The 26,797-nt window shown below is 40.6% G+C and overlaps 2 protein-coding genes across 5 annotated transcripts in view; one reads left to right on the top strand and one right to left on the bottom strand.

Annotated features, from left to right (window-relative positions):
* LOC112976309 (glycerol-3-phosphate dehydrogenase 1-like protein) overlaps positions 1-5,425 on the bottom strand; it is a 36,465-nt gene extending 31,040 nt beyond the window's left edge. The window contains exons 1-2 of one of the 2 annotated variants that reach the window (XM_026087398.1): positions 5,270-5,425; positions 4,252-4,316 (exon numbers count right to left, since the gene is read on the bottom strand). The gene's annotated coding sequence lies outside the window, so the exon portion shown is untranslated. Of the gene's footprint in view, positions 1-4,251; positions 4,317-5,269 lie in introns of those variants that run through there. The other variant, XM_026087396.1, reaches the window with a different exon arrangement.
* A 2,153-nt stretch (positions 5,426-7,578) lies between these two features.
* OSBPL11 (oxysterol binding protein like 11) overlaps positions 7,579-26,797 on the top strand; it is a 33,079-nt gene continuing 13,860 nt past the window's right edge. The window contains exons 1-7 of one of the 3 annotated variants that reach the window (XM_026087393.1): positions 7,579-7,688; positions 17,040-17,108; positions 18,275-18,450; positions 19,248-19,327; positions 20,061-20,243; positions 23,602-23,803; positions 26,376-26,521. In XM_026087393.1, coding sequence (XP_025943178.1) covers positions 7,594-7,688; positions 17,040-17,108; positions 18,275-18,450; positions 19,248-19,327; positions 20,061-20,243; positions 23,602-23,803; positions 26,376-26,521 — 951 coding nt within the window. In that variant the 5' untranslated portion in view covers positions 7,579-7,593. Of the gene's footprint in view, positions 7,689-14,591; positions 14,669-14,945; positions 14,984-17,039; positions 17,109-18,274; positions 18,451-19,247; positions 19,328-20,060; positions 20,244-23,601; positions 23,804-26,375; positions 26,522-26,797 lie in introns of those variants that run through there. The other 2 variants (XM_026087394.1, XM_026087395.1) reach the window with 2 other exon arrangements.

Here is a 26,797-nt window from a genome sequence, read left to right as displayed (position 1 = left end):
AGCCGCCGGTCCGGCTGCAGGTGCTGCCGGGGAGCGTGCCTTTGCCTTCCTCCCTTTTCTTTTTTTCTTCCCCTTTTCCTTAGCGGCACGCTGAGACCTGTTTAACGGCGCCTAACGAAGGCGTGCTTCCCCTTCCCGGCGTTGTCGAAAGCCTGCGCTTTGTGCCCAATCTCGGCTCGGGCGGGGCTGCCCCGGGAGCTTAATTGCCATCGCTGTAGCGAGACAGTATGGTTGTGACTTGCTGCTGGCGGGGAAGGTCTCCCGTCCAGGGTGTGCGCTGCGTTCCCCTCTCCCCCGGCTTGCCGTGAGAACGGTTGGTCAGGCACGGCAAGTAAAGGGTGAGAGAGCAGGGAAAAGGGGAAAAGCTAAATACAGAGTGAGCAGGGAAGATGGGAAAAGCCAAATGCAGAGCCTTAGTTTGGAATGGATTCAAGTTAAAATACTGACTTTGAGCGGTGGGCCTGCTCGCGTGCGCGGGTGAGCGTACCCGTGGGCATTGGCGTGTGTTTTTAAAATGTTTTCTGGTTAAAAGGCTCGCGTGCAGGTAACAGGCTCTCTAAGGCCTGGCTTGAGGGGTTTCTGCGCCCCTGCTTTCGGTCTTTCCTCTCTGCCTGGAGTTCTGCTGTGTTGCTGTTGGAAGTGTTGCTGCTATGTGAAGTTTGCACACTTCTCCTTCTAATGGAGATTCTCCAAAGCAGTCGTCTGCCAGCCCAGATGGACTGGCTTTCTGCTTCTGCGTGTGGGGACCGAAAAACTAGAGCGTAGTCTGTCTCTGTGTGCTGTGCATGAGTGCAGGAAGATCAGATGGTTTAGAGAAGTGAGCACCTAGGCCAGACTGTGGAGGTATTTAATGCCTGATGATTTTAATAGGGAGTAAAAGCTCAGTAATCTTTGAGAATCTAGGTCATAACTAATTTACCTTTAGGGTTGCTTGTAACATAAAGAAAATGAATGATTTAAGAGCTAAATTTTCAAGCTGTTAAACAAAGGAAGTTTCTTGTCCAGTCGAGTAATAACTGATTATGTTGGCCATTGTTTCTAGTCAGTCATTCTGAACTGTAGGTTTTCTTATGACATTGGGTGTTATTACTGTGATCAAGCACATACTGTCCATATATTTTGCACCAGTGAATTACAGGGGTTATTTTATCTAATTTGTACCTTTATTTAAGAATACTTTTCATTTTCATCAGAAGTTTTTGTTCTCCTAGTACAGAACATAAATCAGTATGACTGATATAACTTCCTTATTTTGAATATCTTCCACAGTACACAACCAATCAAAATGAAGGTATTTTATATTTTTTATGTGGAATTTGATTCAAGTATCTAATTGCTTTCACTGCCTTGTCTGAACCTCTTTTTGCTAGACTGTGTTTGAGGTAGTGGTCACAGTTTGACACTACACAGTGAAACTCTTCTTTTTAAAATTACCCATTCAATTGTTGTGTTTCTTCTTTCAGTGTTGTGGCTTGTAGGACAGAAGTTGTATTGACCTTCTAAGTGATAGTCTAGTTCATGACTTGATGGGCCTGTCACTAATTCAGAGCCCAGCAGTAAGTGGGAATTGTCCATGTTATTTCTGGCAACTATCAATTTTCAGTTTAATTTGCGTTAAAATTCCAGTGCAAAGTTATTCTCTTTACTTTTTTCCTTGATCATTGGGAGAAGTTTAGTATACTAATTATATTACTGTGGACACTTGAGGTGCCTCACTGTTGCTCTCTGCTGTGGTGGGAATGAATTCTTTACTCCTATGTTTGTCTCTAACTCTACATCTAACTACTCACAAAACATCCTTTCTTCCAGCCCCCTTATCATTATTGGTGTACTTTGCGATCTCCTGGACAGGATTCTGTACCTTACTTTTTTGTTCAGTTGATTAATTTATTCTGAAATATTTGAGAGAAGACCCTTCTAATAATAAATGGGTGAGTGTCTAAAATCCTGGGTTTGGAAATAGATTTGCTGAGCTGCGTTTGGTAAGAGTTTCTAGTGGAAGTTATGTCTTTAATGCTCATAGCACAGAGCATGAGCCGTGTGTGTCTATGCAATGTGACAGAAGAAGGGTCCTGAAGTACACAGTCAAGATAGACTATGAATCTGGTGCAGAAGTATAACTGTTTATGGTGAAGCACCTTGTCAAAACAGCTGTAGCACAGTCATAAGACAAATGGGACAACAGGTACTTTATACTTCAGTGCTTTCAGACGGGAAATGATGACGATGAAAACAAAATCAGTCATTGCTGAAACCTGAGGTAATGAAAACTGAGCCTCTGTCAAAGAGGTGGGAAGTCACACATCCCCAATGTGAGGTGCATGTCTAGAAAATAAAAACTGAAGGAGAAGGTCTAACTTTATATTTTTATAGGGGAATAATGGGGAGTGGGAGGTTTTTTTAAATAGCTGTGATAGAGTTAGACCAAATGTTTATCATGGTGGGGAAGAAGAGACAACCAGAGGCTGCCAGACACTTCAGGTTACATAGCAATACAGCTAAATCTTCTTGTGGACTTGCTACTTGTAGACTATATATGATGAGGTTAGATAGCCATACCACAGTGCCTCCTGTGAAATCTGTAAGGGCTCAGTTTCTTCAGCGTGAAGTAAGATGCTTTTTGACCTTATGGAAGTTAAGAGTACTTGAGAAACTGCTGTTTTAGACATTTGGCATGAAATTATCTTGCTTGCTTATGTGAATATAGGATCTGATAAGGATCAGGGTGTGTCTGAGAGCAACCAGTGCTGAGCTACCTTTTCCTGATTGGTGTCAGTAATAGTGTGTCTGTTAACTTGCAATGAAGTAGGAAAAAGGAGAGTCTGAGAGGATGTGCTGCATGCTAAACTCTCTCTATCCCCCCCCCCCCCATATTTTCATTTAGAAAAATAGTTAACATGAGATGACAATTCTGAATGACTTTAAACTATTAAAAGATTACTTGGTAAAGTAATTAAAGTTAAAATTATAACATTTTCTAAACAGCTTATTTATCTCCGTTGGTAATCAGGTTAGGAAATAAATATGGTATTGCCTATATAAAGAATTATTTGCATTCAACAATCCTACTTTTAGCCCTAAGCATCCCCATTAACTCTTGCCTTGCTCTAGGTTACATGAACAGAGAAGTTTAATGGTGGTGAGAGAAGGGAGACAGCCTTGACAGGTCCTTCATTCAGCTAGCATAAACGTTTCAGAATAGGAAAGCAGAATCTGTATCCATGAGCTAAATAAAAAGCGGGTCAAAATATGTGCCAGAGAAATATGACAAATCCTCTCAGCCTGGCTTGAAGGACTTTCAGATGATTTTGAGAGAAGCTACTTAAAATAACTGGTTCTTATTTATCTACAAAATTAAAAGTTCAAAGTACTCTGGTTGGCTAGAGAAACAAGATTGTCTTTCCAAGTTGGAGACATGCTAACGCGCCATCCTCTTACATTCTTCTTAGTGCCTCTGTTCTCAAATACATCTGTCAGCTCATATGTTATTGAAAGGATTCCTAGCATTGCTTCCCTTGTTGGTTTAAAATATACACAAAGCGTTCATATATTTCCTGATAATAGCTAATCTTAGGATTTTAAATTGCATTACAAAAACAATTTGCGTTTTCGTTCTTTGTGTATTTTTACATGTAACTGCCTGTGTTTCTTGTTTCTAGACTTGTTTTTATTATCTGTTCAGTATGGATTTTGCCATACATATTTGTAAAATGCTACAGATGTGTTTTGCTCTGTCTTTAAGGAAGCAAGTTATCTTTAGTTAGCTGTTTTTGTTACTCAGTGCTGCAAGATTACTCACAGCAGGGAATTATTACAGAAGAACATTTGGGTTAAAGCAGTTTCTAAGGAGTAAATTTCCTAGACCAGTGGTACTTTTTTGTGTGAAGGGTGATAATGGCAGATAAGGTTCCTCATGCTGGGTAGATTGTATTTGGGATTAGGCTATCAACATAGAAATTTGCTTGCAGTATTACTCTCATGTACCTTTGGGCTGGAATAGGAGAAGCTGAGAATAAGCAGATATAAAGGCGAACAAAACCTTTTAACTCTCAGAGGATGGTTTCAATCAAAAAAAGTAACAGTAGAGCACTGTAATTTGTCCATTGTATCACATGCAAAAGATAAGAAAATTTTAAAACAAGTTAGATGGTTGCAAGTCTTTTTTAAGGGCCTTGGTTTTTTAGAGTTGACATTGACACTGTGTAACCAATCTTCATAAAGACAAAAAAAGGGGAGTAAGCAAGTACTGACCTTGATTTGGAGTCTTCTGTGTTTGAGCAGATCAGCACGCAATAATGTAACAGAGGAACTTGTGGCTGAAACACATGAATATAGTTGAACTCAGCATTTTGAAATGAACATGGACTCCTTCATAAATTGATATCATATGAAGCGTATCTTAAAGGAAACGCTTACTGCAGTTAAGATTTTGATCCCAGTTAACTTGGGGGGGCTGAAAATCCTTTGCACTTCAGACAAGTGGAAGCAAAGTGTGCAAGATTGATCTGGACTGTGGAAGGTATTTAATGATTTTTATTTATGCTATCTTGAAAAACGAATCTGGCTAGGAGTAATAAAGGGAAGTGTTTTCAACTGATACGGTCCTCTTGAGTGGATGTTGATAAAACTCCTTTTTATTGAAGGTGGAGTTTATAGCAATATTTGCTGCAAGAAAAATTGATTGAATTTGTTCAGTTTATCTCAGTCTTTGGCACAGGAGAACGTATGGGATTTTGTCTAATTTCTATGCGTTTCTGTTCGTTCCAAGCATGTTTGATCCTGGAGGATAAATTTCATCTGACCGGCCTTTAAAGCTACAGACTCAGAAACACGGGAACTCAGTGACTCACTTTAACTCAGTAAACAGATAAATCAGGCAAAGGAAACATGTTGTTTAACAGCACGTCATATTGGGAACCTCTCCCTTGCTGATCCTTCATTCTTGCCTCTGAACATCCATTTCTCATTAGAGTATTAATGTAAGCATCTAAATGTTGCTTAGCCTGCTGTACAGCGTATTAGCTGACCTAATTAACTTTGTATTCCTGAGGACAGGCTGGAATTCACATTAAAGTCAGTATTGGATAAGTAGAGAGAAAAAAAACCCCAAACCCCAAACCTTAGCATACATGTTAGCGTAATCCTAGGGCAGTTCTTTATAATTCTCATTTTGCTGTTACTTCCCTTTTTTTTTTCTCCTTCCCCCTCTCCCTTTGTGATCTGTGTTTTCTCTCTGCTTAAAACAAACCAAAAACTTTTGCGCTCCTACCCGGAATCTTTGTACGATCGCTAAATCCCTTCGGCTTTGCGCACGACCGCGGAAGGAGAGCGCGCGCCCCGGTGCTGGTCGTTGCCTGGGCGGTTTGGCAGCGGCGGCTGCCGCGTTATGACATCGAGGCGCGGCCACCAGTGGCGTCGGGCTGCCCCTTCCTCTGCTATCACACTTCCTCTGACGTCGCCTCGAGCCGCTTTGGGATTGGCGAGGGCTCCGATGCGCGGCTGCTGTCGGAGGGAGCGCGATCCTCGTCGCGTCCCTTCCTGGGGATCTGCGAAGAGGCCTTCCGAAAGCCCTGGCGGCTCGCTCGTGTGTTGCGGGCCTTTAGGGCGTGTTGAGTTCGGTACCGACAGGATGAGTTTCTCACAAATGGTTGCTATAAAACTCAGAATTTAATTTTTTTGTGACTGTGTATTGTAGTCCTCTTTATTATTAAAATCAAATTAGGGTGGCTGTCACGTGTTCCTGTGATCTGTTGGAGGGAAATGGTTGAAAACTTTATTTAGCCACATTGGAGTCTTGGCTTAAAGAGTATACTGTGTTCATAACACCAATTTAGAAATGCGGTGCTTAACATAATTTACTGATTACAATAGACAGGGCTTCCTTATTTATAGTGGTCAGCTGGTCGTATCAACCTCAGGATCCCTTCTGTGTTATTGAAATACTAAGGTTGCTGTTCATCAAGGGTATTAACTCAACACTTGTTGAAGCCCCAAGCGTTTTTCAAAAGGCAGGTAAGCCGCTCATGTTCACAGGTCTTTATAAACTGGGTGAATGGAGTTGGAGCGAATGGAAGCTTGCAGTGGGTTGTAAATTAAGAAAAGTAAATCTCGTGTGTGAGGGGGTAATAAGCGAACAGAACTGGGGAAACAGGTTTGGGTAATTTAAATAGGTGCTTCATCGTAGCTCTTGTTCTAGTACCCAATTGCTGATTTAGGTCAGCAAGGTTGGGGTCCCCTTCTTGACCCCTGTGGCCGCTCCACAAGTGGTTGTCAAGTGTTGGGTCCCTCTCATGCTTCCCGGATCATCACCACGTTGAACGAGTAGGCTGTAAAACTCGCTGGGGCAGGGTGGGCAAATGGGGGTGTTGGTTCTGATGTAGCAGAATATTTGTCTTAACGCCTACTCTAAATGGATATCCCAGTATTCAACTAAACAGAGGAGGCAGAAACTTTTAAGTGGCTTGTAAATACCAAATAATTTGTTTTCTCTCCATGGAATAGATTCCTGTAGGAGCTCATAGTCATTTCAAATGTCTGTGTTTCTCTTAAGTGCAAAGCATGTTTTTTCAACATTTGCCTGTTACAATGTAATCAGGTGGTAGTAGTGTGTTAATTAAAATTGCCTACAATATTAACATTCTGCTCTGCCACACACATTCTCTCCCCAGAGAGAAATGAAAAATAAACTGCCTGTGGCTGACCTAGTCACATTGCTTAATGCACAACCGGAAAGTGCCCAGCTGCTGCAGTTATGTTGTCCTAGGCAGGTTCATATGCTGTACTCAAAATACCATGAAAATGAAGGCATGTGTGCAAGGACTCCTATTTACTTAAGGACATTGCGTTGACACCCATTCCCTTCATCTGCCGCGCTGATTAATTTTTACTGGAGGGGTTCACAGCCTATAATTAACAGTTTGACAACCTTCTTTTTAGGATACTTGTGAAACTTGCACCACTGCAGATTTTCTGTGCTCTGTGTCTAATAATGAAATGTGAGAGGAGGATGGGCTGAAGTAGGGGAGGAGAAATGACGTTGGTTTTTTATTTGTTAAACTGAAGATCTGGTATTTGACAAGCTGCAATGCCTCTGTGCTTTGGAGCAAGGACTTCAGTGTCGTGGGGAAGACTTTTTGCCATGAATATGCTGCTTTTTTTTTCTTTTTTCTTTTTGCCTTTTTCCTTCTACGTGTAAATTCACAAGAGTTTTTGAGGCTGAAAGTCTTTAAAAACTTGACAAGTGTTTAGATATTGGCAATTAAGTTTCCTAAAGAGCTCAGTTTGCATGGTGAAGTTAGCTGAGTTTGTTGCTGTGGAAGTGCAGTGGATGGTCTGCAGCACAAAGAAGGAAGTCTAATGGGTAAAACTGCAGGATGCTGTTTTAAGGAGCTGGTTTCTGACTCTAGCTCTGACTTCCTGTGCGGTAACAGTCATCTTGCTTAAACCGTTCCCCCCCTGTAATCACTGTTCCTCTTTTTTCTTCCCTCTGCCGATTTGAACATAAGAACTGCTATGACATGCTAGAAGCTTAAAAATTGGGTCACAGCTGTCTTAAAGTTAGAGAAGCTGAAGAATCTGTTTTGCCTCAGTTCTATGTCTGTAAAATGGGATAATAATGTCCTCTTCCTTTATTTGTTCTGCACTAAATCCTTCGTAAATATCAATGACAAACACCACAGAAGAAATCCGTAAGTAAACTTTTTTTATTAGAGCATGAGTGCCAAAGGAGTAAGACCTTTTGTTGTCCACTGCACAGTGAAAAGGAACAGTGTTGTGAATATTTCCTTGTCTCTGGGGTTTACCGTCCACTTAAAGCACTGAATGAGAAAGTCATCCTGTTATTTTTATGTAGTGTCATAATCATAGTTGGTTAAACTAAAATATGTGCAGTCTTAGAGTGTTTTATAACTTCTGAGTACCTTATGTCTCAATCTTAATGTAGGAATGCACCAGTACAGGTTGGGGGTTGACCTGCTGGAAAGCAGCTCTGCAGAGAAGGACCTGGGGTGCTGGTGGACACCAAGTTAAGCATGAGGCAGCAATGTGCCCTTGTGGCCAAGAAGGCCAATGGTATCCTGGGGTGCATCAGGAAGAGTGTTGCCAGCAGGTCGAGGGAGGTGATTCTCCCCCTCTCCTCAGCCCTGGTGAGGCCACATCTGGAGTACTGCGTCCAGTTCTGGGCTCCCCAGTACAAGAGGGATGTAGCACTACTGGAGCAAGTCCAGCGAAGGGCTACGAAGATGATTAGGGGACTGGAACATCTCTCTTATGAGGAAAGACTGAGAGAGCTGGGCCTGTTTAGCATAGAGAAGAGAAGGCTGAGAGGAGATCTTATTAATGTGTACAAGTATCTGAAGGGAGTGTGTCATAGGATGGAGCCAGACTCTTCAGTGGTGCTCAGCAACAGGATGCGAGGCAACGGGCACAAACTGAAACACAGACAGTTCCATCTGAACATGAGGAAAAACTTCTTCACTGTGAGGGTGACAGAGCACTGGAACAGGTTGCCCCGAGAGGTGGTGGAGTCTCCTTCTCTGGAGATATTCAAAACCCGCCTGGACGCAATCCTGTGCAATGTGCTCTAGGTGACCCTGCTTGAGCAGGGGGGTTGGACTAGATGATCTCCAGAGGTCCCTTCCAACCTCAACCATTCTGTGAATATTGATGTTCAATTGTTGTGTTTAGTAGAATTATAGAATAATTTAGGTTAGAAGGGACCTCTGGAGGTCTCTAGTTGAAACCCCTCTCAAGGCAGGGATAATTGCAAAGGAAAGTCAGATTGTTCAGGGCCTTCTCTAGTGGAGTTTTGAGCATCTCTAAGGGTGGAGATCCCACAGCCTCTCTGGGCTCCCATCCTAGTGCTTAACCCCTCTGACTGTGAGGAATTTTTCCTTACGTCTGACAAGGAATTTCTCTTGCTGCAACTTGTGACCATTGAAGCATGTCCTTTTGCTGAGCACCTCTGAGAAGAGGCTGACTCTGTCATCTCTGTAACCACCCATTAGTTAGTGGAAGGCAGCAGTTAGATGCCCTTAAACTTTCCCTTCTGAGGGAGGCTAAAAATACCCAGCTTCCTCAGCCTTTTCTTGTATGTCGTGACACACCTGGCTTGTACAGGTGCATGAGTTACTCCATTCCAGATGCCAGACTTTGGCATTGCCTTCGCTAAAGTTCAGGAGGTGCCTGTCAGCCCGTTCCTCCAGGCAGGCAGGGTCCCTCTGGGTGGCAGCCCATTTTGTGTCCTGCCTGCTCCCCTTGGTTCAATGTCTTCTCTGAGGGTGCAGAGAGCATGTCCCATTGGCCGCTTTGTTGAAGGCATTAAATGGTATTGACCCCTGAAGAGTACCGCTTGTATCTAGTTGCCAGCTAGACTTCAAACCATTGACTGCTGCTCCCGGAGCCTGGTGGCCCAGAGTTTTTCCGTCTGTGTTGTAGTACTCCAGGCTTATGGCATTTCTGAATATATATAGACTGTAGTCCATTGAATGTGCTTTTGCTTGTATGCGGGATGGTGATGATTTTTTTATCCTCTGTATTCAAACTGAAAAGTCTCAAAAATGGTTCAAAAATAATAATTAAAAAAAGTGTGAGGGATGTATTTGGAGTAGACGATCAGTGTATTTGCCACTTGTTTATTGCTGCAAAGACCAGGACAGCAATGTGTAACCGTCAGTGTAATTTTTTGTTTAAGTCATAATCACACATTAGTCCTGCAATTAGAAGAGCATATATTTATACTTCTGGTAGGTCAAGAGCTACTAGGTTAGGAGCAGACCAAAATGCCTCAGGAAGAAAAATGTATTAGTTGTTAAGCTAAAACATGTTGGACTTTGCATAGAGTATCAGCGTGATGCAGAGTTTGCTCCACCAGTTTCTGTGGATAGTAATTATCAGGATCCACTACTTTCTGAAGTAGCAGATACACTGCTTTCTGTTTTAGATTTCAGATATTGCAGAATTTCAAAGATACTTATCCATCAACGTATTTGGATTATGTTGTGCCAGTAGCAATTGCTGAGCAGAGCAGCTGTAATTTATCTAGTGAGCTTTCTAAAACCAGCCTTCAAGGGAGAGTTTTGTTTATTGGTAACAATAATGCACAACTTCACATACTAGTTATGGTGCGGCACCAAACTTGCTGGTGATATAAGTGGCAATGGAGCTGCAGGAATGCAGGCAGCAACAGTCATGCTCCAGAGATACAAGGTGGAAAGCTCGTACCTTTTGAGCTGCTTGGTTTTTCTACACCACAGCTCTAAAGTGTTGCTGTTTGCTGTTGCTGTTTGTCTACAGTTACTTTATCAGTGGTAGCTTGAACATTAGTTGCTTTTGCAGAATAATCTGCAGGATTGGCTACTGACTTTTGTATTATCTTCCATTGTATTATTTGGATGCAAATCCACAAATAAATTGTATGTGGGAAGAGTTCTTGCTGTTTATGTACACAGAAGAGACATTGCTTAACTGAAACGCACTGCAGTTATTTTCCAGGCAGATATATTTTGAGAGCTAAAGAGCTCTTTAAATGATAAAATAGTTAAATAATCAGTTTTGCAGTAGTCCAGTGAGAACAGTGTTTTGCTACTTATTCATTAAGTACCGGCTCTTTCCTTTTTTCTTCTGTTGCTGCCCTGCAAGAGTTGCACTACGGTTTCATTTGTGTATAATCGAACTGTAGCATTAATGCAGAAAAGAGGAGAGTCGGATGCAAGTTTAATTAGGATGGTATTTAAAAAAAACCTCTTAAGCTCGATTCATCATTCCCCTTGAGAACTTAGTCTTGGTAAAAATTTTAGCTGTACAGGCAAGTGCAGTGTTGATCCCAGAGGGGTCGTGCTGTTGTGCAGCCCCTTGCTGCCAGGGTAGGAAGCCTGTGCAGCATCGCTCATGGACACGTGGTGGATTGTTTCAGCTCTGCCGTACTCTTCCTTCATGGCAAATCTGCACTTCTCTTCCAGTGCCTATTTGTGCCCTCAAGGGTTTACAGGGATATGTTAAAGAAGGTCTTGCATCAAGCGAGGGTTTCTGTGTTGGTAGCACGTTTGTACGCTTGCAGCCTAGCAGTGTTCTGAAGCGTTCCCGGGGTTTACTGTCCGTGTTCTTGTCATGTTGTTGGATCTTTTTTCCTTACGCTTGTTTGTTGGTTTCTAAATTCATAATCAGATACAGAGTTAAATGTGTGAGCTGAAGACTAGGAGCTTCTGCTACCGCTTTGCAGCTGACTATATGGCGGTATTGGTGAATCGCACAGTGAGGTTCGTTTTTTTTTTTTTTTTTTTTTTTTTTTCCCCTCCCTCCTTTCCTTAAAAGCAGTTTAGAAGAACAAAGCTAACTTATTGATACAGATACCCTGTAAGCAATCTGGGGACTTCTGCCTTATCCTGCCCTGTGTATTGGGGAGCTCACTGTTGCTCCAAAGGGTCATGGAGCTGGAGAAGTCTTAACATGGCAGTGGTTTCTTGGGAGCAAGGGATCTGTGCAGTTGCAGAGGATATGCCCAAAGCTTCCTCTGCTGATGTAGGGTTTTTTTTTCCTTTTCCCTCCCTGCCCACTTCTCTTGTAAAGAAAAGGGGAATCCGTGCTTTGTAGATGCACAGTTTGCAGAAGTCTCTGAGGAATAAGCAAGCTGTTGCAGCCCGTGAGCCTGTCGTCCGTCAGAGATGAACAAGTTCAGTGAAAACAGTTGCTGCTTTTTTCGAACGAGGAACTACATAGTCAGAACCACTCACTGATCTGGATTTCTTTTCTCATCCTGTTCTTTCCTTTATTGCTTGCTTTTAATCTGAAGATAGTCTCTCATGGCTTTGTGAGCCCTGTAGAAGAGAGCCTTTTCCCCTGGCAGGGGCCTGAAGGCTTTAGCACCCCGTGGAGGCTGATCCCGGTTCAGGAGCCCTCCTCGACATCTGCACGGCCTGCTGGCTCCTGCTAGTCCTTTCCGCTGAAGCAAATCCATGTGTACACAGCAGCTGCTTGAAGCCAGCCCTTGCGCAAGCCCATGGGGAAGCACTTGGCGGTGGTGTTTGCTAGTCAAACAGCTGCCTGGTCTTCAGAGGACTGGCTGCCTAAAGCATCCTATGCGGTGCTCTTTACGCCTGTTGACATTAAAATCACCAGAAGGGCGATCTTGGAAGTTTTCTTTGAGTGCTTTCCAGATAGGTGAAATTTTATGTCACTGTTAGCGGTGATTTGCTGTGAGGCTTCCGGGGAGAGCTGCAATTTAGGGAAAAAAGGAATGCGGGGAGTCCTTCTACGTGGTGTTTTCTTCATGGAGAAAATGCTGGCCCAGCACTCATCAGGTGCGAGCCTTGGCTGAAACTCCCGAAAGACGTCATTCGGGGATTGCTCTTTCCACGTGGCCCTGCTCAAGGCTGGGGTGTTGCATGTAAACAGGATGCAGAAGGAATTTGGCCTGTTTATCGCTGACCCTTATTCCTCCTCCGAAACGGGAAGGCAGGCTGCAAGGCTGTGACAGCTGCTCCCGCTGAAGAGGCACAGCAGAAAAGGACATATAAAATAACAATAGTCAATTGCAGATATTTTATTTATTTTTGTCTTCTAGTAGCACTTGGATATATGAAAATGTGGCTTGTAGAAAACTTCTTTGATTTGAAGCTGGGGAGGGGTTGTTTTCGGAAGAGAATGCAAACTTTTTTGCAACTTTTCGTAGGCTTTTCCTGTGGTCATTATAGGGACAGCTTTGGTCTACCTCACTGTATTTATAAACTAAATATTAGCGTGTGATATGTGGGTAACCATGTTCAGTGGTATTCAACCTTTGAAGAACAGATTTTTTGTTTCGTTTTGTTTTCTTTTGTTAATGTACTGGGGTTAAAATGTTCTACCACAAATACCTAAGTGCTGAGTAATGTTTCCTTGGACTGCTATTGTGATTTGCAAGGTGTCCTTATTTTAGCGGTAAAGTGCTCTAGAAGAAGACAAAATGAAACTGTGGTTTTTTTCTTGTTCAAGGCAGTGGCAGGTCTGTTGCAACACTTGGTGGTTTGGTTTTTTTTTGAATTTCTACCTAAATACGGACTTTACAGGTTGTTGGCTCGCTGCTGAGCTGTTGTTGTTCCTTTGGCAACCTGAGATTGCTGTGAGCAACCTGAATAGCAGCGACGGCATATCGGTTATTAAAAGGTAGATGAAAATTTTCATTTTGCCTTACTCGTAAGTACGTGTGAATGCAGGTAACTAGCGGTCTTAGTGCTAAGATTTTTTTCTAAAGTGAGTGAAAAATTGCACCGCAGCCAGGCCTCCTTGTGAGTGCTCTGCTAAGCTGCTCTGTGTTTTGACTCAAATTCACTTCTGAAATTTATTTATTTATTTATTTCCTCTAGAAACCCCAAACCCTGATGTATAAGCGTGCTGCCACGGTGGGGAACTGCGGGGACTTGTGAAATATACAGGTCACCTTAAAACAGGTTTTACTGCTGCTTCATGAGAAACGATGGTGGTAAGGGCTTTAAGGAAGATCTTACTCATATTTTAATAATTGCATTCCACCCTGGTGGCTTTCTGTGAGCAGAGCCAATGCCTGAACTTCTTGTCTCAAATCTGCCATCTGAAAGCTTTCAGTAGCTCCCTGGAAAGAGCCACACTGTTAATTCCCTACTGGTGAAATATTACTATTTTTTTACCATGGTCTTAGCTGCCTTACAACACTGCTTTAGCTGATTTTACAACAGTGATTTATTTTTTTTAACTCTCGCTGTGGAAGCACTGATGTTAAAGATTTTTTTTTTTTTTAAACAAAAAACCCTAGTTCTAATTCCATTGCCTTTGTGTTCCTTATAATACTAAGAATGGTTTTTTGTATTCGTAGGTAAGTCCCAGTGTTTACCCGAAAGAAGATTAAGAGGTTAACTCTAGTTCTGTAAATGGTTTGTACAGTTATAGGATACTCCTTTTGCAGACTGAATTTAAATTTGATTTTTTTTTAATTGCATAAAGCTGTTACTTAAAAATGAGCCTTAGTTCAATTGTTGAACTAAGCGTGATTAATGCCTGTAAGGTCTGTGCTTTTACTCTTTTTATTTGCTTGCTTGTTTGCTTCTAGGCCCTTATACTGTCAAGGAAATGTTTTAAACATCAGCCAAGTTTTTTGTGCTCTTCAGGCAGACTAATGTGTGGCTGGCATGGGTGCTAAAAGTTTGCCCAGCCTTTGGCAGGGTGAAACCTAAACATAGTCTTTTGGGTTTTCACAGTTCCATTGCAAATGTGTAAAGAAAATTAAGACTGAAAACAGTTTAGTCAATACAGTTCAGCCTGGATGAAAATCAGAAGGGAAGGAAAGGCTGATTTAGCAGGACCTCTGGAGTTCTTCAAGCGGAGGCATTTGGAGAAGCTGCTGTTTAATTGCGGGACCAGGCAGAATGAAAATCTGAGCACAGAGGAACATGCGGACGGAGGGCACGTGGCGCTTCTGGGAAAGGAGCCTTAGGCAGAGAAACGTAGCCGGGTGTGGAAATACGTCACGTACAGAATTGAACTCCCTTCTGCAACTTTAAGACGGATGAGTATGATGGCCTCCTCAGTCGTACTTAAAAGAATCTATCTAATAACTTCAATCAAAGAGTGCTTGATTTCCCTTTGCTGTCAGATGAATGGACTTCCAAGGCCATATGTGTATACCTGATTTCTCCTTACTGACTTTCCTCAGTCTGAGGTTACTCTTCTGGATTTCTTGGCTTGTACTGTTAAATGTACCTGTGATCTAGGCAGGAGGCGACAGGAGGGTGCAGCGGCTGTAGTCCGAGCGTGCAGGGTTTTGTAGGATGCATAACTGAAAAGCAAGGATGAAGTTTGGAGTCAATAAACTAAATGAAAAACAATTAACTGTGACTAGAGACAGTTTTCAGACTATTAAAAAACAAACTTGTACATTCTTATGAATATGCAGTCTCACAATTTTCAGCAAAATTCTGACAGCAAGGAAGTGTAAACTCTGCTTCCCTTTTATGCCCGTAATAGCAAATGAGAGGTATCTGGGACCAGACTCTTTTCAGTGGTGCCGAGCGACAGGACGCGAGGCAACAGGCACAAACTGAAACACAGACACTTCCATCTTAACATGAGGAAAAACTTTTTCACTGTGAGGGTGACAGAGCACTGGAACAGGTTGCCCCGAGAGGTGGTGGAGTCTCCTTCTCTGGAGATATTCAAAACGCGCCTGGATGCAATCCTGTGCAATGTGCTCTAGGTGACCCTGCTTGAGCAGGAGGGTTGGACTAGATGATCTCCAGAGGTCCCTTCCAACCTCAACCATTCTGTGATTCTGTGATCTGCGGAGGATGTTTGGTTCTGTCTCCTCAGCATTTTTGTGCATTTAAAATGTATGATAGCCTGAATCCCCTCTATTCCCTTGGCTGTTTTTATCTGCATACTATCACTTAATGAGCTATTATAAATTACATTCCTAGGTCGCCCCTCTGATTGCACTTCACTGCAACATACTGCCTCAATACCGGCTGCTGCAGAGTCCTCCTGCTTAGTAATAGCGAGAATTTTTTTTTTTCTATTTTTAAATGTAATATTAAAAAGTAGCAATTACTTGCTTTTTCTTCAAAAATAGGTTTTTACATCTCTTCGTAAGATAGTATTACTGAACATAAACTTCCTCCTATGGCAGTGATTTACTGTGAGGTTGTCTTCATTAGTGGCATCCTAAATAGCTTCATTTAGGATAGAACTTAGTGTAACATTAAATTTAACTGAATTTTCAGATATCCAATTAATTCAGTGATACTAAGTGACACCATTTATAACTGAAATTTGTACTAATATTTAATGCTGTGAACACTTCATTTATGTTTGCAGCCAAAATCTGTAAATACAATTGATCCTTTGGCTCTTGTAGTTCTATTTTCCCTGGCCTATCCACTGTTGCTAAAACAGAAGTAATTCCACCTCGTAATGACCAAGACAGGCTGCTGCTCCAATGGACTTGGATACATTTTCACTTAATCTTCAAAAGATTACAAGCTACTGGCATTTAAAATCTAATTTAAATGACTGAAATAGAGCTTTCTTTTAGAAAGGAAATGGTTAGTCTCTGATATTTGGGTCCTTGTGTTTTGGCTCCTCATTGGAATAGGAGGAAACTTTTTCTCCTGTAGAACCTGAATAATCTGCTGAAAGCCTGTGTTCTTCAAAGTCTGTGTGCTCCTCCGTAAGAGCAGAGGGYGTTGGAGTGGTGCTGCTGGAAGTGTGGGATGTGCCGTCTAAAATACATCCTTAAACTGGGGCTATAAGATTAGTTTGTAGCCATTCAACCTTATTTTGGATAATTAATTTTCAGAAGTGCTAATGTATTTCGCCTGTAGCGATGTTAACCCGCGGTGCTAAAAGCCCTACAGGGGCTCTTGGTTTTGGTGTATGTTGCAAGTTTGGGCTTTGAAAGAGAAACTACTGGATTTTCCTGCCAAGCCTGAGGAGGAGACGTTTTGGCATTTGTTTTATATTTCGGAATATCTTGATGTGACGTGCACCTACATGTTGTGTCTATTTAAGAGTATTTGGTGTAGTTAGGAATGATTCTGGAAGTTAAGTAGAGCCATGTYGGTCTAGGAATACCTGGTCGTTGTTTTTGGTTAGTGCCCCGATCAAGATTGCTAAGAGGAAGAGGGTGAATTCAGGAGTCCAAAAATACAAAGCTTGCTTAGAAGAGGAAGAAGAAAACAGAAGTATGGATACACAGTCTTTAATTACTTGAAATTAGTATAAAGGTGTCCGGAAATATCTRTTGAATAAATCTCAAGTCTTGGTGAAGTTAATTATGCTTGGAAATTACTCGCAGTCCAGTAAATCTGGTTAAATTATCTGTCTTGTGAAATAACTTTAGAAATGAGGCTGAAAACTCTGGTAACTACTGGTAATTTTATGAAAAATGCTAGTGCCATTCTAAAAATCGAAGTTTGAACAATTTGCTGAAATGAATTTGCAGAGAATAGAAAATGATGACCAAAAGCTGCAAAGATCTGCAGTACATTTGGTATTGCCTGACTGCTTTTCTTTTTCATTTTTCTTCTTTGTAATAGTGATCACATGGAAAATATTTATGGCTACTTAATGAAATACACCAATCTCGTCACTGGTTGGCAATATCGGTAAGTGTGTTTTCCTTTTTTTTTTTTTTTTTTTTTGAAGCAAGATCAATTCTTGGCGACATCTACACGAGCATGTCTCAGACTGTTTGATACTTAATGCTGTGATTTTTCATTTCCTGTAAGGTAAACTTTATGAAAGTTTCTTATACTTTCTGTACTATAGATTAAAGTAGTGTGTAGATGAGTAATAAACCCGTGTTAATAAAACAAATATTTTGGAGCGTGATTAAGAAGTTAGAAAAATGAAGTGGGGGTCTGAAGCAGTTAACTCCTTTGGTGGTTTATAACTGTGCTTAACTGTGTAAAAAGGATATGCAGCATTGATTAATGCTTTTTCTTCTCTGTTTAAAATACTGATTTTGTTTTTTCTGCTGAGACTTCTGCTTTGAGATTGATTCGTGACATCATTCAAAAAGTTGAGTTCCTTGCTGAAAATCCAAACTCAAGCAAGTGTCTGGCCTTTAATTCTATAGCATGTTTATCTCCCATGGAGTAACTTGGTTTTTCTTCAACAAGTGAAACTCTAGTGAGACTTCCCCTGTGATGCTGTTTCCAGAGATCACTGCAGAACAGTGCAATTAAATTAATGCTGGAGAGACAAGTCCTTAACACACTGCATTGCATGGCAGTGGAAGCGTAGGAATTTGGCTGAAGACTTGAGTCAATATACTTATCGTTATACTGAGCTGAATAGTTAAAGCATATTGTCTGCGTGAATTTTTTTTTTTTTTAACTTGGAACTGCTTCAGTTTTGCAAACTTGACTGTTCTGTATCTAGGGCTGTTTTGTCCTTAAAATTTATACACACACACACACACACACACACACACATATATATATATAAAATAGCCTTAGAATTCAGAATATTCTTTTAATTCCCCAAAATCTTGCAGTAGCATTCTTTTGTGGGCACAGTTCTGCTGTGCTATAACATTTCTGGCCTGCGAGGGAAAATTTGGTATGAATCTAATTTTTGTGTCGTCTTATTGGGATTTTATTCCTCACTTTTGGTGAGGTCTTACTGCCATGTGTCTTGAAATCCTAATCCCATCTCTGTCAGGGTGTGATGAAAGTCTTGACGCCACCCCCCCCCCACTGTCCCCCTTCTTAAAAAGAAAAATAACGAGCTGTTTTTATTTTGTGTGTTTGCTTTGTTATCGTTGCAGATTTTTCGTTTTAAACAATGACGCTGGCCTACTGGAGTACTTTGTGAATGAACAGTCCAGGCATCTAAAGCCCAGGGGAACCTTGCAGCTGGCGGGGGCTGTGATTTCACCCAGCGATGAAGACTCTCACACCTTCACCGTCAATGCTGCCAGTGGGGAGCAGTATAAACTAAGAGGTAGGACTTAAGTTACCGGACAGGGGACTCTTCCACTAGAGGACACTCCTGTCTCTCACCTGTGGCTTCAGTTCTGGTTTTGGCTGTGTGTCCATCCGTCATCCAAAGCAAAAGAACTTGTTTGGCAGACCGCTACAATGAGAGCGTTATGCATGAAACTGTCATCCCACCCTTATCAAAGAACCATCCTTTTCTTTGGATGGCTCCTTACTCTTTGGGTTTGATGATTTTTCAGAAGACCGTGAACTTAATATGAATAGGATGGAGGTTTAACCTTCATGTATAGTGTCCTTAAACTGTACTGATTCAGAATTTTCCAAATTACTTTATGTAACAGTACTGTACTGTATTGATGCTTGTAGAGGGCTACATTAGTTCTAATGTTAACATATTAGCCTTTTTGTGTTGGCTGTAGAAGCCTGTTTTCTGCTTTCTTAGACTACAGAAATCTAGGATAATATCTTTAGTATCCCTTCCCTTGAAGGTTTGCTGTCCTATTTTCCTCTTCAGGGTACCTTATTCGTCTACCAGGAAAATATACATCATGTAGTTGGATTAAAAATGCCTGGGGGATTTGTTGAAGCTTTTGTGCCGCCAAAAAAAAATAAAATAAAATAAAGTACCTGCCATGTATGTTGAACTTGATTTAATGTTGTAGCGAATTACAGCTTATTTTAAGATYACAAAACATTTTATCTAAAACTTGTTCAAGTCCTTTGTCTGTTTTAAAGAATTAAGCAATCTTTTGTTCATATTTTGTCGTCTCTTACATAATCCTTTTGGTTTGCTTTTATTAGCCACTGATGCTAAAGAACGGCAACACTGGGTTAGCAGGCTGCAGATATGCACACAACATCACACGGAAGCTATTGGCAAGGTATTGTATGACTGGTATTTTCTTGGGCAAAAATAGTTTGGGCTGGTGGTAAAATCAGATCTAGGACAAGTACTGCCAAAGGAGAGTAGCTGGGCTTAAACCTCATGGCAAGAAACATCCCTCTGAGTAATAAAGGACTTGTAATAGAAGTATGATTTAGTGATGAAACAAAGTAAAGTCACTGTTGTCTCTGAAGAGCTGAGCGGTTCTCCTAGATCAGGTACTCTTGAGGTGGTGTATACAAAACAGGCGGAGCTAAAAGATCAGAGTAATAGTCCAGTGTCTTCCAGTGGTTTTGCATTTTCTTAACGGATAATGAAATAGGTCATCTTCAGTGCTATTGAAGCCCTTCCCTTGGGTTGGGAAATTTACTTTTCTTTCACTAGATGTTAAACCCATTCAAACCCAGCCTACCAGTATGTTTCGGATGAATTCAGTTTTTAGTACTACTGCAGGTCAAGGGCTAGTCTTCAAATCAGATGAAGTGGTGCATACTGATCTATCACATTTCACAGATTGCTTATAATCACACTGTAAAGCAGGACAACTATCAGCAGATAGTGCAAAATATTTATTTAGCAGTTGCTACCAATACATTACTAGGGTTTTGTAATCTGTCTTTGCTTTATAAAAATCGAGGATTAAAATTCTGCTATATGGTTCAAATTAGAGTATTTGCTGGGTATTAGGAATTAATTGTAAATGTTTCTTAATATGCTTATTTATTCACTAGAACAACCCTCCTCTGAAATCTCGCAGCTTCTCTCTTGCATCCCAAGGAAGTGGCAACTCTCCTGGTGTGCAAAGAAGACCCAGCCAAAATGCAATTTCTTTTTTTAATGTTGGACATCACAGATTGTCAACTGGAAAAAGAGTTCCTATTCTGCAGCCAGATCATCTTGTGGATGTTAGAGAGGTTTGTATGCCTCAAATAATCTTTTGAAAGAACTGTTGTATTGTCTTAGGATGGTGGAGAAACCTGCTACTCCTACCTGGATTTACTGTTGTACACATGTCCTAAATTATTATTGCAGAGCTGTGGGAGGATAAGTAACCTGCCCTGATTTGCTGTTAGAAGCATGCGGAGTATATTCTTTGACTTCTTTGTGCTCTGCGATAATATCCTGACACTCAAGGCAGAACTTTGCATGTTTTGATCCTTGCAGGGCCTACCACTACAGCTAACAACGGTGTACCCTGTAACGAAGTATAACACTGTATACTATGATACTGTTATATCATATGCTATTTCCTCCCCATGTCAGATAATTGAAAAATTGACTAAGCTCCTCTTGTACCTCATATGACTAAGAAGAACTTGGTCATGGTTGATGTTGAAGAATATTAGTATGACTTTCTGGCATACTAATTCATGTGGCCAAATTGTCAAGGGTTGGATGTGATTGGGAAGAGAGCGGAATAAAATGAGCAATTCAGAAGTATGTTTTCATTGACTATTCATTCAGACTTAGTGTCTTTTGGAAAAGATAGAAATAATAACCTGCCTATCTTGACTGACAGTAATTGACTGACTGCTCATTGATTTAACTTGTGAATATTTACTGTGTGGATCATATAAATCTAAAGCTCCTACTAAAGTGTAATTTTAAAGTCAATAAATAATCATGCTGTGTCACCAAACTGAATAACAATCAAAAGAGAACAYGAATATTGTTTTCTGCGCTTTTTGCAATGCTAAGAAAAATTATTCCTCCTTACTTTGACAAAACCCAAACAGTGAGAAACCTAATTACAGGACTCAAGGAATCCTCAGTAAAGGTAGTTTTTCCAAACTTTGAAGTTACTATGCTTAGCTTTTTGAAGCATCTTTTTGCTTGGATACAATGCCTTCAATTTTTTTTTGATTTTAATATAAAATTAAAATATTTAAAATAACAAAGGGCAGGTGTGTGACTGCTACACTTGAGCATAACACAGCTTGAATAATTGCAAACCCGGTTTGGTTAGCTATGGGAAGAACCCTGCTCTTCCTAAGTGCCTGCCACACTGTTGATTCTTTTTTAATTTGCCCACGAATGCACTGTAGTTGGCTCTTCTGTCAGTCCCTTTTCCTTCTACTTCTTCCCCTTGTTCTTGACCAAACGTGTCTTGCTGCTGACTTGGAAACCTTGCAAAACAAGAGATCTAAGAGGATCTTTATGCTGACTTGCACTAATTACAGGCGTGTGTGTTTGCAAAACAAGAACCATGACCCCTGTACTTTGAACGGATTCAGAGTTTTCAGTTAGCTCTGTTGAGGGGGAAAGCTCTCTCTCTTGTTTACAAATCTGAGCCTATACGAGGGGAAAAAGTGTGCCCTTTGGAAGGGGAGATATGCCTATCTGAACTCGCATGTTAATTATAGCATTGCTTGCTCTATTGCCATAAGAGAAGGACACTGCTTGTGACATGGTACTATATCTTGTCAAACTCTTCTGTACATCTGTGCAGTTGGACTTTATTTGTACTTTTTGAAGGGATGCACCAAACTAGTCTCTGAGGCTAGACACAGAGTTCCCTATTGCATTACATTAGAGTCATAATCTTTAAGGAGGCGTTGTTGCTTTCCATGACTCTGCAGTGTCCTGTGAAGTGGTATCTGATGCTGGAATGAGGTGCTTGGGTGCTACCACAGCATAAATTATTAATAGCAAAGATCATCAGAAGGGCCGTGATGATTTGTCAACTAATCGTCTGTGGCATGCTTACCCCTTTTTTTTTTATTATTTATTTTTAATACAGTAGAACTGTTCAAAGTATTGGAAAAAACTTTTACACAAGGATTTAAGTAACACGTTCATGATTGGAAGAAGATATTTCATATGTTCTGATATTAACCAGTGTGTTTGCATAAGCGAGGCTATATGAAAGGTATTTTACTACCTTTCTGAATTGTTACTCTTAGGACATGCTAAGGCTGACTGTGCACAGTTCACTCCACTTTTAAAGAGCCGTGTGCTCTGTAAATTCACACCTTAGCATACTATGTAGCCAAGCCCTGAAATGTTCCAAATGCCACATAATGTGAAGTTGAATGAATACTTATTGCTTGAGTATTTATTGTATAAAACCTTAAAAGCAGTTCTTGGAAGAGATTACAAGCCAGGATGCTGAAAGAAAACAGGCACTGCCAGAGCTGGTAAATTAACAAACTGCCGAGTGTTGTGGCAGACGTGCACGTATGCATCTCGGATTCTTTTGAGAAATTATTCTTCTGCTCTCCTTATTTGATCTGTTCCTAGGTTTAACTTAACTGCCAGAATGTATAATCGTTGCAGATCAGTGATATCCAGTTACGTTAATGCTGTTACATCTTCTCAGAAAAGTAACTAGCAAGTATAGAAGCCTGTGCTCATCCCCATGATCCTAAGAAAATCGGGCAATATTTTGCTTCTGTGAGTTCAAAGAGGAAAGTGTTTAGTTTTTTCAAAGACCACAGTGTGCTGCTTGATGGCCGGTGTGCTTTGCCACTGTATTTTCAGGCAAATGTACTGTTGCAAGTTCCATGATGCAGGGTTGAATAGCCCTGTTTGGAAGGAAGGAGAGAAACAGCTTGGGGGAGAACAAGGGGGAAAAATAACTATAAGAAAGCTTTAATTTCAACCCATCATGAAGGCAAAAATCCTGGTTTTTGTTGTTGTTCTGTTTTTCTCTGTGTAGTATACAGTGAAACAATCATCCTAAGCATGGTGATAATGCAGACCGTAAATGAGAATCCTGGCTAGTTTGGCCTGTGAGATACAGGTCTTGTCCAATAAAGCACTGGATCCATCTTGTAAAGAGTGACAAGACCTTGACATCCGTAGGAAGATCCTCATAGATTGTCTCTTTCCAGGCTGTGCAGASCACAGAGCTTAATTACTCTTCATACACTCCCTGTGCCTGTGTGTGTGTGTGTTCTTTTTTTTTCCTTTTTTCCCCCCCTCCTCTTGTCCCTATCAGCCAAGCATGGAAAGTGCTTGATGTTTACTGCAGCATGTGCCATGTTCGAATCCCTCTTTGCCTTTTTTGAAGTCGTCTTGATGTTCTTTCGCTTGTTAATATACTAGTGCCATGGACTGCAGTGGGAATTTCATCATGCATTTCATGGAATTTTAGTGGCTGCATTAAGCACAGTAATGTATGGTTAACTTTACATGTGAAGCTAGCACATCTTATTACCTTGTTTTATTAATATTGTAAAATATCTTTCCGGACCCTTTGTGTTCACAGCTCAACATATATCACACAACGTATTTTCATCATCTTCTGATTAAAACTGTTTTATTTGATAGATGATGTCTCAGGCTGAGGGCCAGCAGAGAGACTTGATCAGGAGCATAGAATGCCTTCCTGTCTCCGGTCACCTTACGTCCTTGGATCAAGACCTATTAATGCTCAAAGCAACTTCCATGGCAACCATGAACTGCTTAAATGACTGCTTCCATATTCTCCAGTTACAACATGCTTCACAACAAAAGGGATCCTTACCAGCAGGTGGGTATAGATGCTCGCAAAGACCTGAATCCTCTAACAGCTATGAAGCCTGTACCACTTCACTTGCAAAAATGCTTATTCTGCTAAATCGAGTTTCTCATGGGCAGAGCAAACAGCCTGGTTTCTTGTGAGCTTTTTCAGAGTTGGACTTCCTGGTGGTCGTTTGAACTGCTGAACTTATTTTTCATCATTTTCTCTGTTTCCTTGCCCTCACACACACACTTTAATACTTATGAAAAGCATTTACATACATGTAGTTTTCACTTTTAGTTAAAACATTAGAATGCAAAGCTCTAAATCTGTACAGGTTATTAGTAATATTATTTATACATCAATATTTTTATTTTTGGTTAACATCCTAGTCTAAAACATAGACTAAGGTGAGCTGTATTCCCCTCTGAGGCTGGAACAGCCTTGCAGGCAAATGCAAATTGGTTAAAGGTAAACCTATTTCTTTCTCTCTATCTTTTTTTTTTTTTTTTTTTTAAATCAAATGAAAAAGAAAAGCTGGTTGAGTGAGATACAGTAAAGAACAAAAAGTGATGATGATGAACAGACCTGTATAACTTTCCCCTTCATTTTGAATTTATTTGTGGGTCTGGTAAAATTCTGTTCGGAATATGTTGGGTAAGTGCTTGTCAGGCTTAAAATATGAGGATTAAAAAATATATAAAATTGCCAATTTGCTATAAGTTGTTTGAACCAAAAATGAAAGAGTATAAATTGCCCTAGCTGCATCAATGTGTACCATAAATGAGAGAATTAGAGATGATTAGGAAACTTGCAGCGATTGACTTGAATTTAGGATAAGTTAAAAGTGAAATCATGTACTTGATTAGAAAGTACTTCACTATCAAAAAGGCAGATTGTGATAATAAGTTGCAACTCTTTAAAGAAGAAAAAAGTTGAAAGTGAGGACAGCTATAAACTCTGAGATAAATCTGTGTTGTAGCAGAGCAGAAGTGCTGGCAGCTGAGCAAAAAAATATGGAGTGAATGCTTTTAGGGGAAAAGAAGATTGCTGATAAAGAAAATAGCATTTTTTTTCTACCTGAAATAGTCAAGAACAGATTTGAATATGGTCTTCTAGTTGAGAGAAAAACATTAGTAGGGAAATCCTGTCCATTCACAAAATTAAAACACAATTTGTGTCTCATCACTTTTAAAAACCTCTTTGAATTTAGCAAGGAAAATTAAACAGAACTTAATAATCAAGAAAGCTATTTTAAAAGTAGCTGAAAGGAGGGAGCGCTTGTCAAATTAATCAAATGTATAGCCAGCCARCATGGAGTAAATGCAGTCTGGGGCATGTAATTAGAGATTATGTTGAAAGTTACAGTTGGAAAAGCATATAGCATTTGTGAAGAGATTTTAAAGATGATGAAAACCTTTTCAAAAAGGTAAGTGACAGTGAAATTCTGAACATCTATTTCCAGACTTCTATGGAACTTTCGTTTGAATGACTAAAAAAATTAAGCTACCGAGGTGTTCTGTATGTTTCTGAGGGATTCACTGTGTTAATAGATTAATGATGAATGCACTCTAAGGAAATAAATTATCTTGCCAGGGAAAAAAGTTGTCTAGTTCTGTTTGTAAAGCTGTACCTTTTTTTTTCTTTCTTTCTTTCCTTCCTCCCTCCCCCTGCTCTCCCCAATAGTTTGCTGCTGATAATGCTACTGGTTTCGCAATTAAGCTTTCTCTGCCAGTTGTAGTTGAGGATGTGACCTGGTTCCAGGTAACAGAGATCTGGAAATAGAGGGTTGTGTATGGTATAAGAAAATCCAGCAGCAGCCGCCTTGGTTCCAAAGTACCGGAAACAGCGATACTGCGCTAGAAATTACTACTCCCTAATTAGTGTTTGCAACCTAAGAAAGATGCTTTGTCACAGTTTGCGTGTGTATTTTTCAGTAAAAACTTACTGGAGTCACCTGTAATTTATTAGCCTTTGCAAAGAATGGAACATTTGCATTATTAATGAGGAACTCTATCCATTGTGATAAATAGCTGGGAGTAACTAGAGACGCTGGAATCATTGAGTGGGTGACAGCTTTTTCTTTTTCTTTTTTTTTTTTTTGAGTGACTATTATTTATTCAAGAGCACATGCTTGCCTTGCTTTCAGATGAGAAAAGACAACTGCCCTTTCCAGAGAAAACATTGGCCAAATAACTTCTGCTTTAGCTCTTTCTAGTCTACAGCTGACCTGGGTTTGAGAAGGTACCAGGGGAGCACACTTTTTTGCTACCAGTTAAAGCAAATTGTGAGGGTTACTTAACATTCCCCTGATATTGGGTTCTGCCTGGAGTGTCTGATTACACCTTGCATGACACCAGCTAGTTTCTCTGGTACAAGTTGCATGTATTACAGCTCACCAATCGCAGGGTTTGTGCTAATGATCACCGAAGGTGGTGTCTCATTGCACCACCTTTGTTTTGTGGCTGCTGAAGGGATTGATTGCTGAAGGACCTAGCTGCTGCTTTCAGCTTTTCCTTGGAAAAGCTGTTTTGTGAAAAGTACTATTTACTTGCCTTTTGGAGGATGAGTAAGCTTCAGCGCAAACTTTCTTTTGCTTCAGGAACAACTATCAGTTGGCTGGAACCAAAGATATCTCTCTCAAACCACTTCAAAAATGGAGCAGCGCAGAATTTCTCGGCAGAGATAAACAAGCCAGCGTCTGTCAGAGAAGAGCAGTCCGTTTCCGAGGCTGGCCAGCTAACAAGGGTAAGGTAATGTGAAAATCCCATTTCTGTGGGGAGTGGTTCTGTGGAATATCTGTAAATGGTTTTATCAAATGATGTAAAAACGACTTCATTAGAATTCTTCTCATACTTTTCTCCTCAATTAGCTGTGTTGGAGGAAGAGCGAGTACAATTGCAAGAAACAAAACTTTCTACTTTGCTTTTTCAATAAATTTTGCTTCTTTCTATAACTAGCTGTCAAAAGGAGGGAGAAAATTTGGGCAGTAGTAGAAGGTATATAAATAGGCAGTATTTCTTT

Source organism: Apteryx rowi, unplaced genomic scaffold (assembly GCF_003343035.1).
Source record: "Apteryx rowi isolate R43461 unplaced genomic scaffold, aptRow1 scaffold_715, whole genome shotgun sequence".
In the NCBI taxonomy this organism is placed as follows: domain Eukaryota; kingdom Metazoa; phylum Chordata; class Aves; order Apterygiformes; family Apterygidae; genus Apteryx; species Apteryx rowi.
The sequence above is the reverse complement of the archived record's forward strand: the minus strand, read 5'-3'. Positions and strand labels throughout refer to the sequence as shown.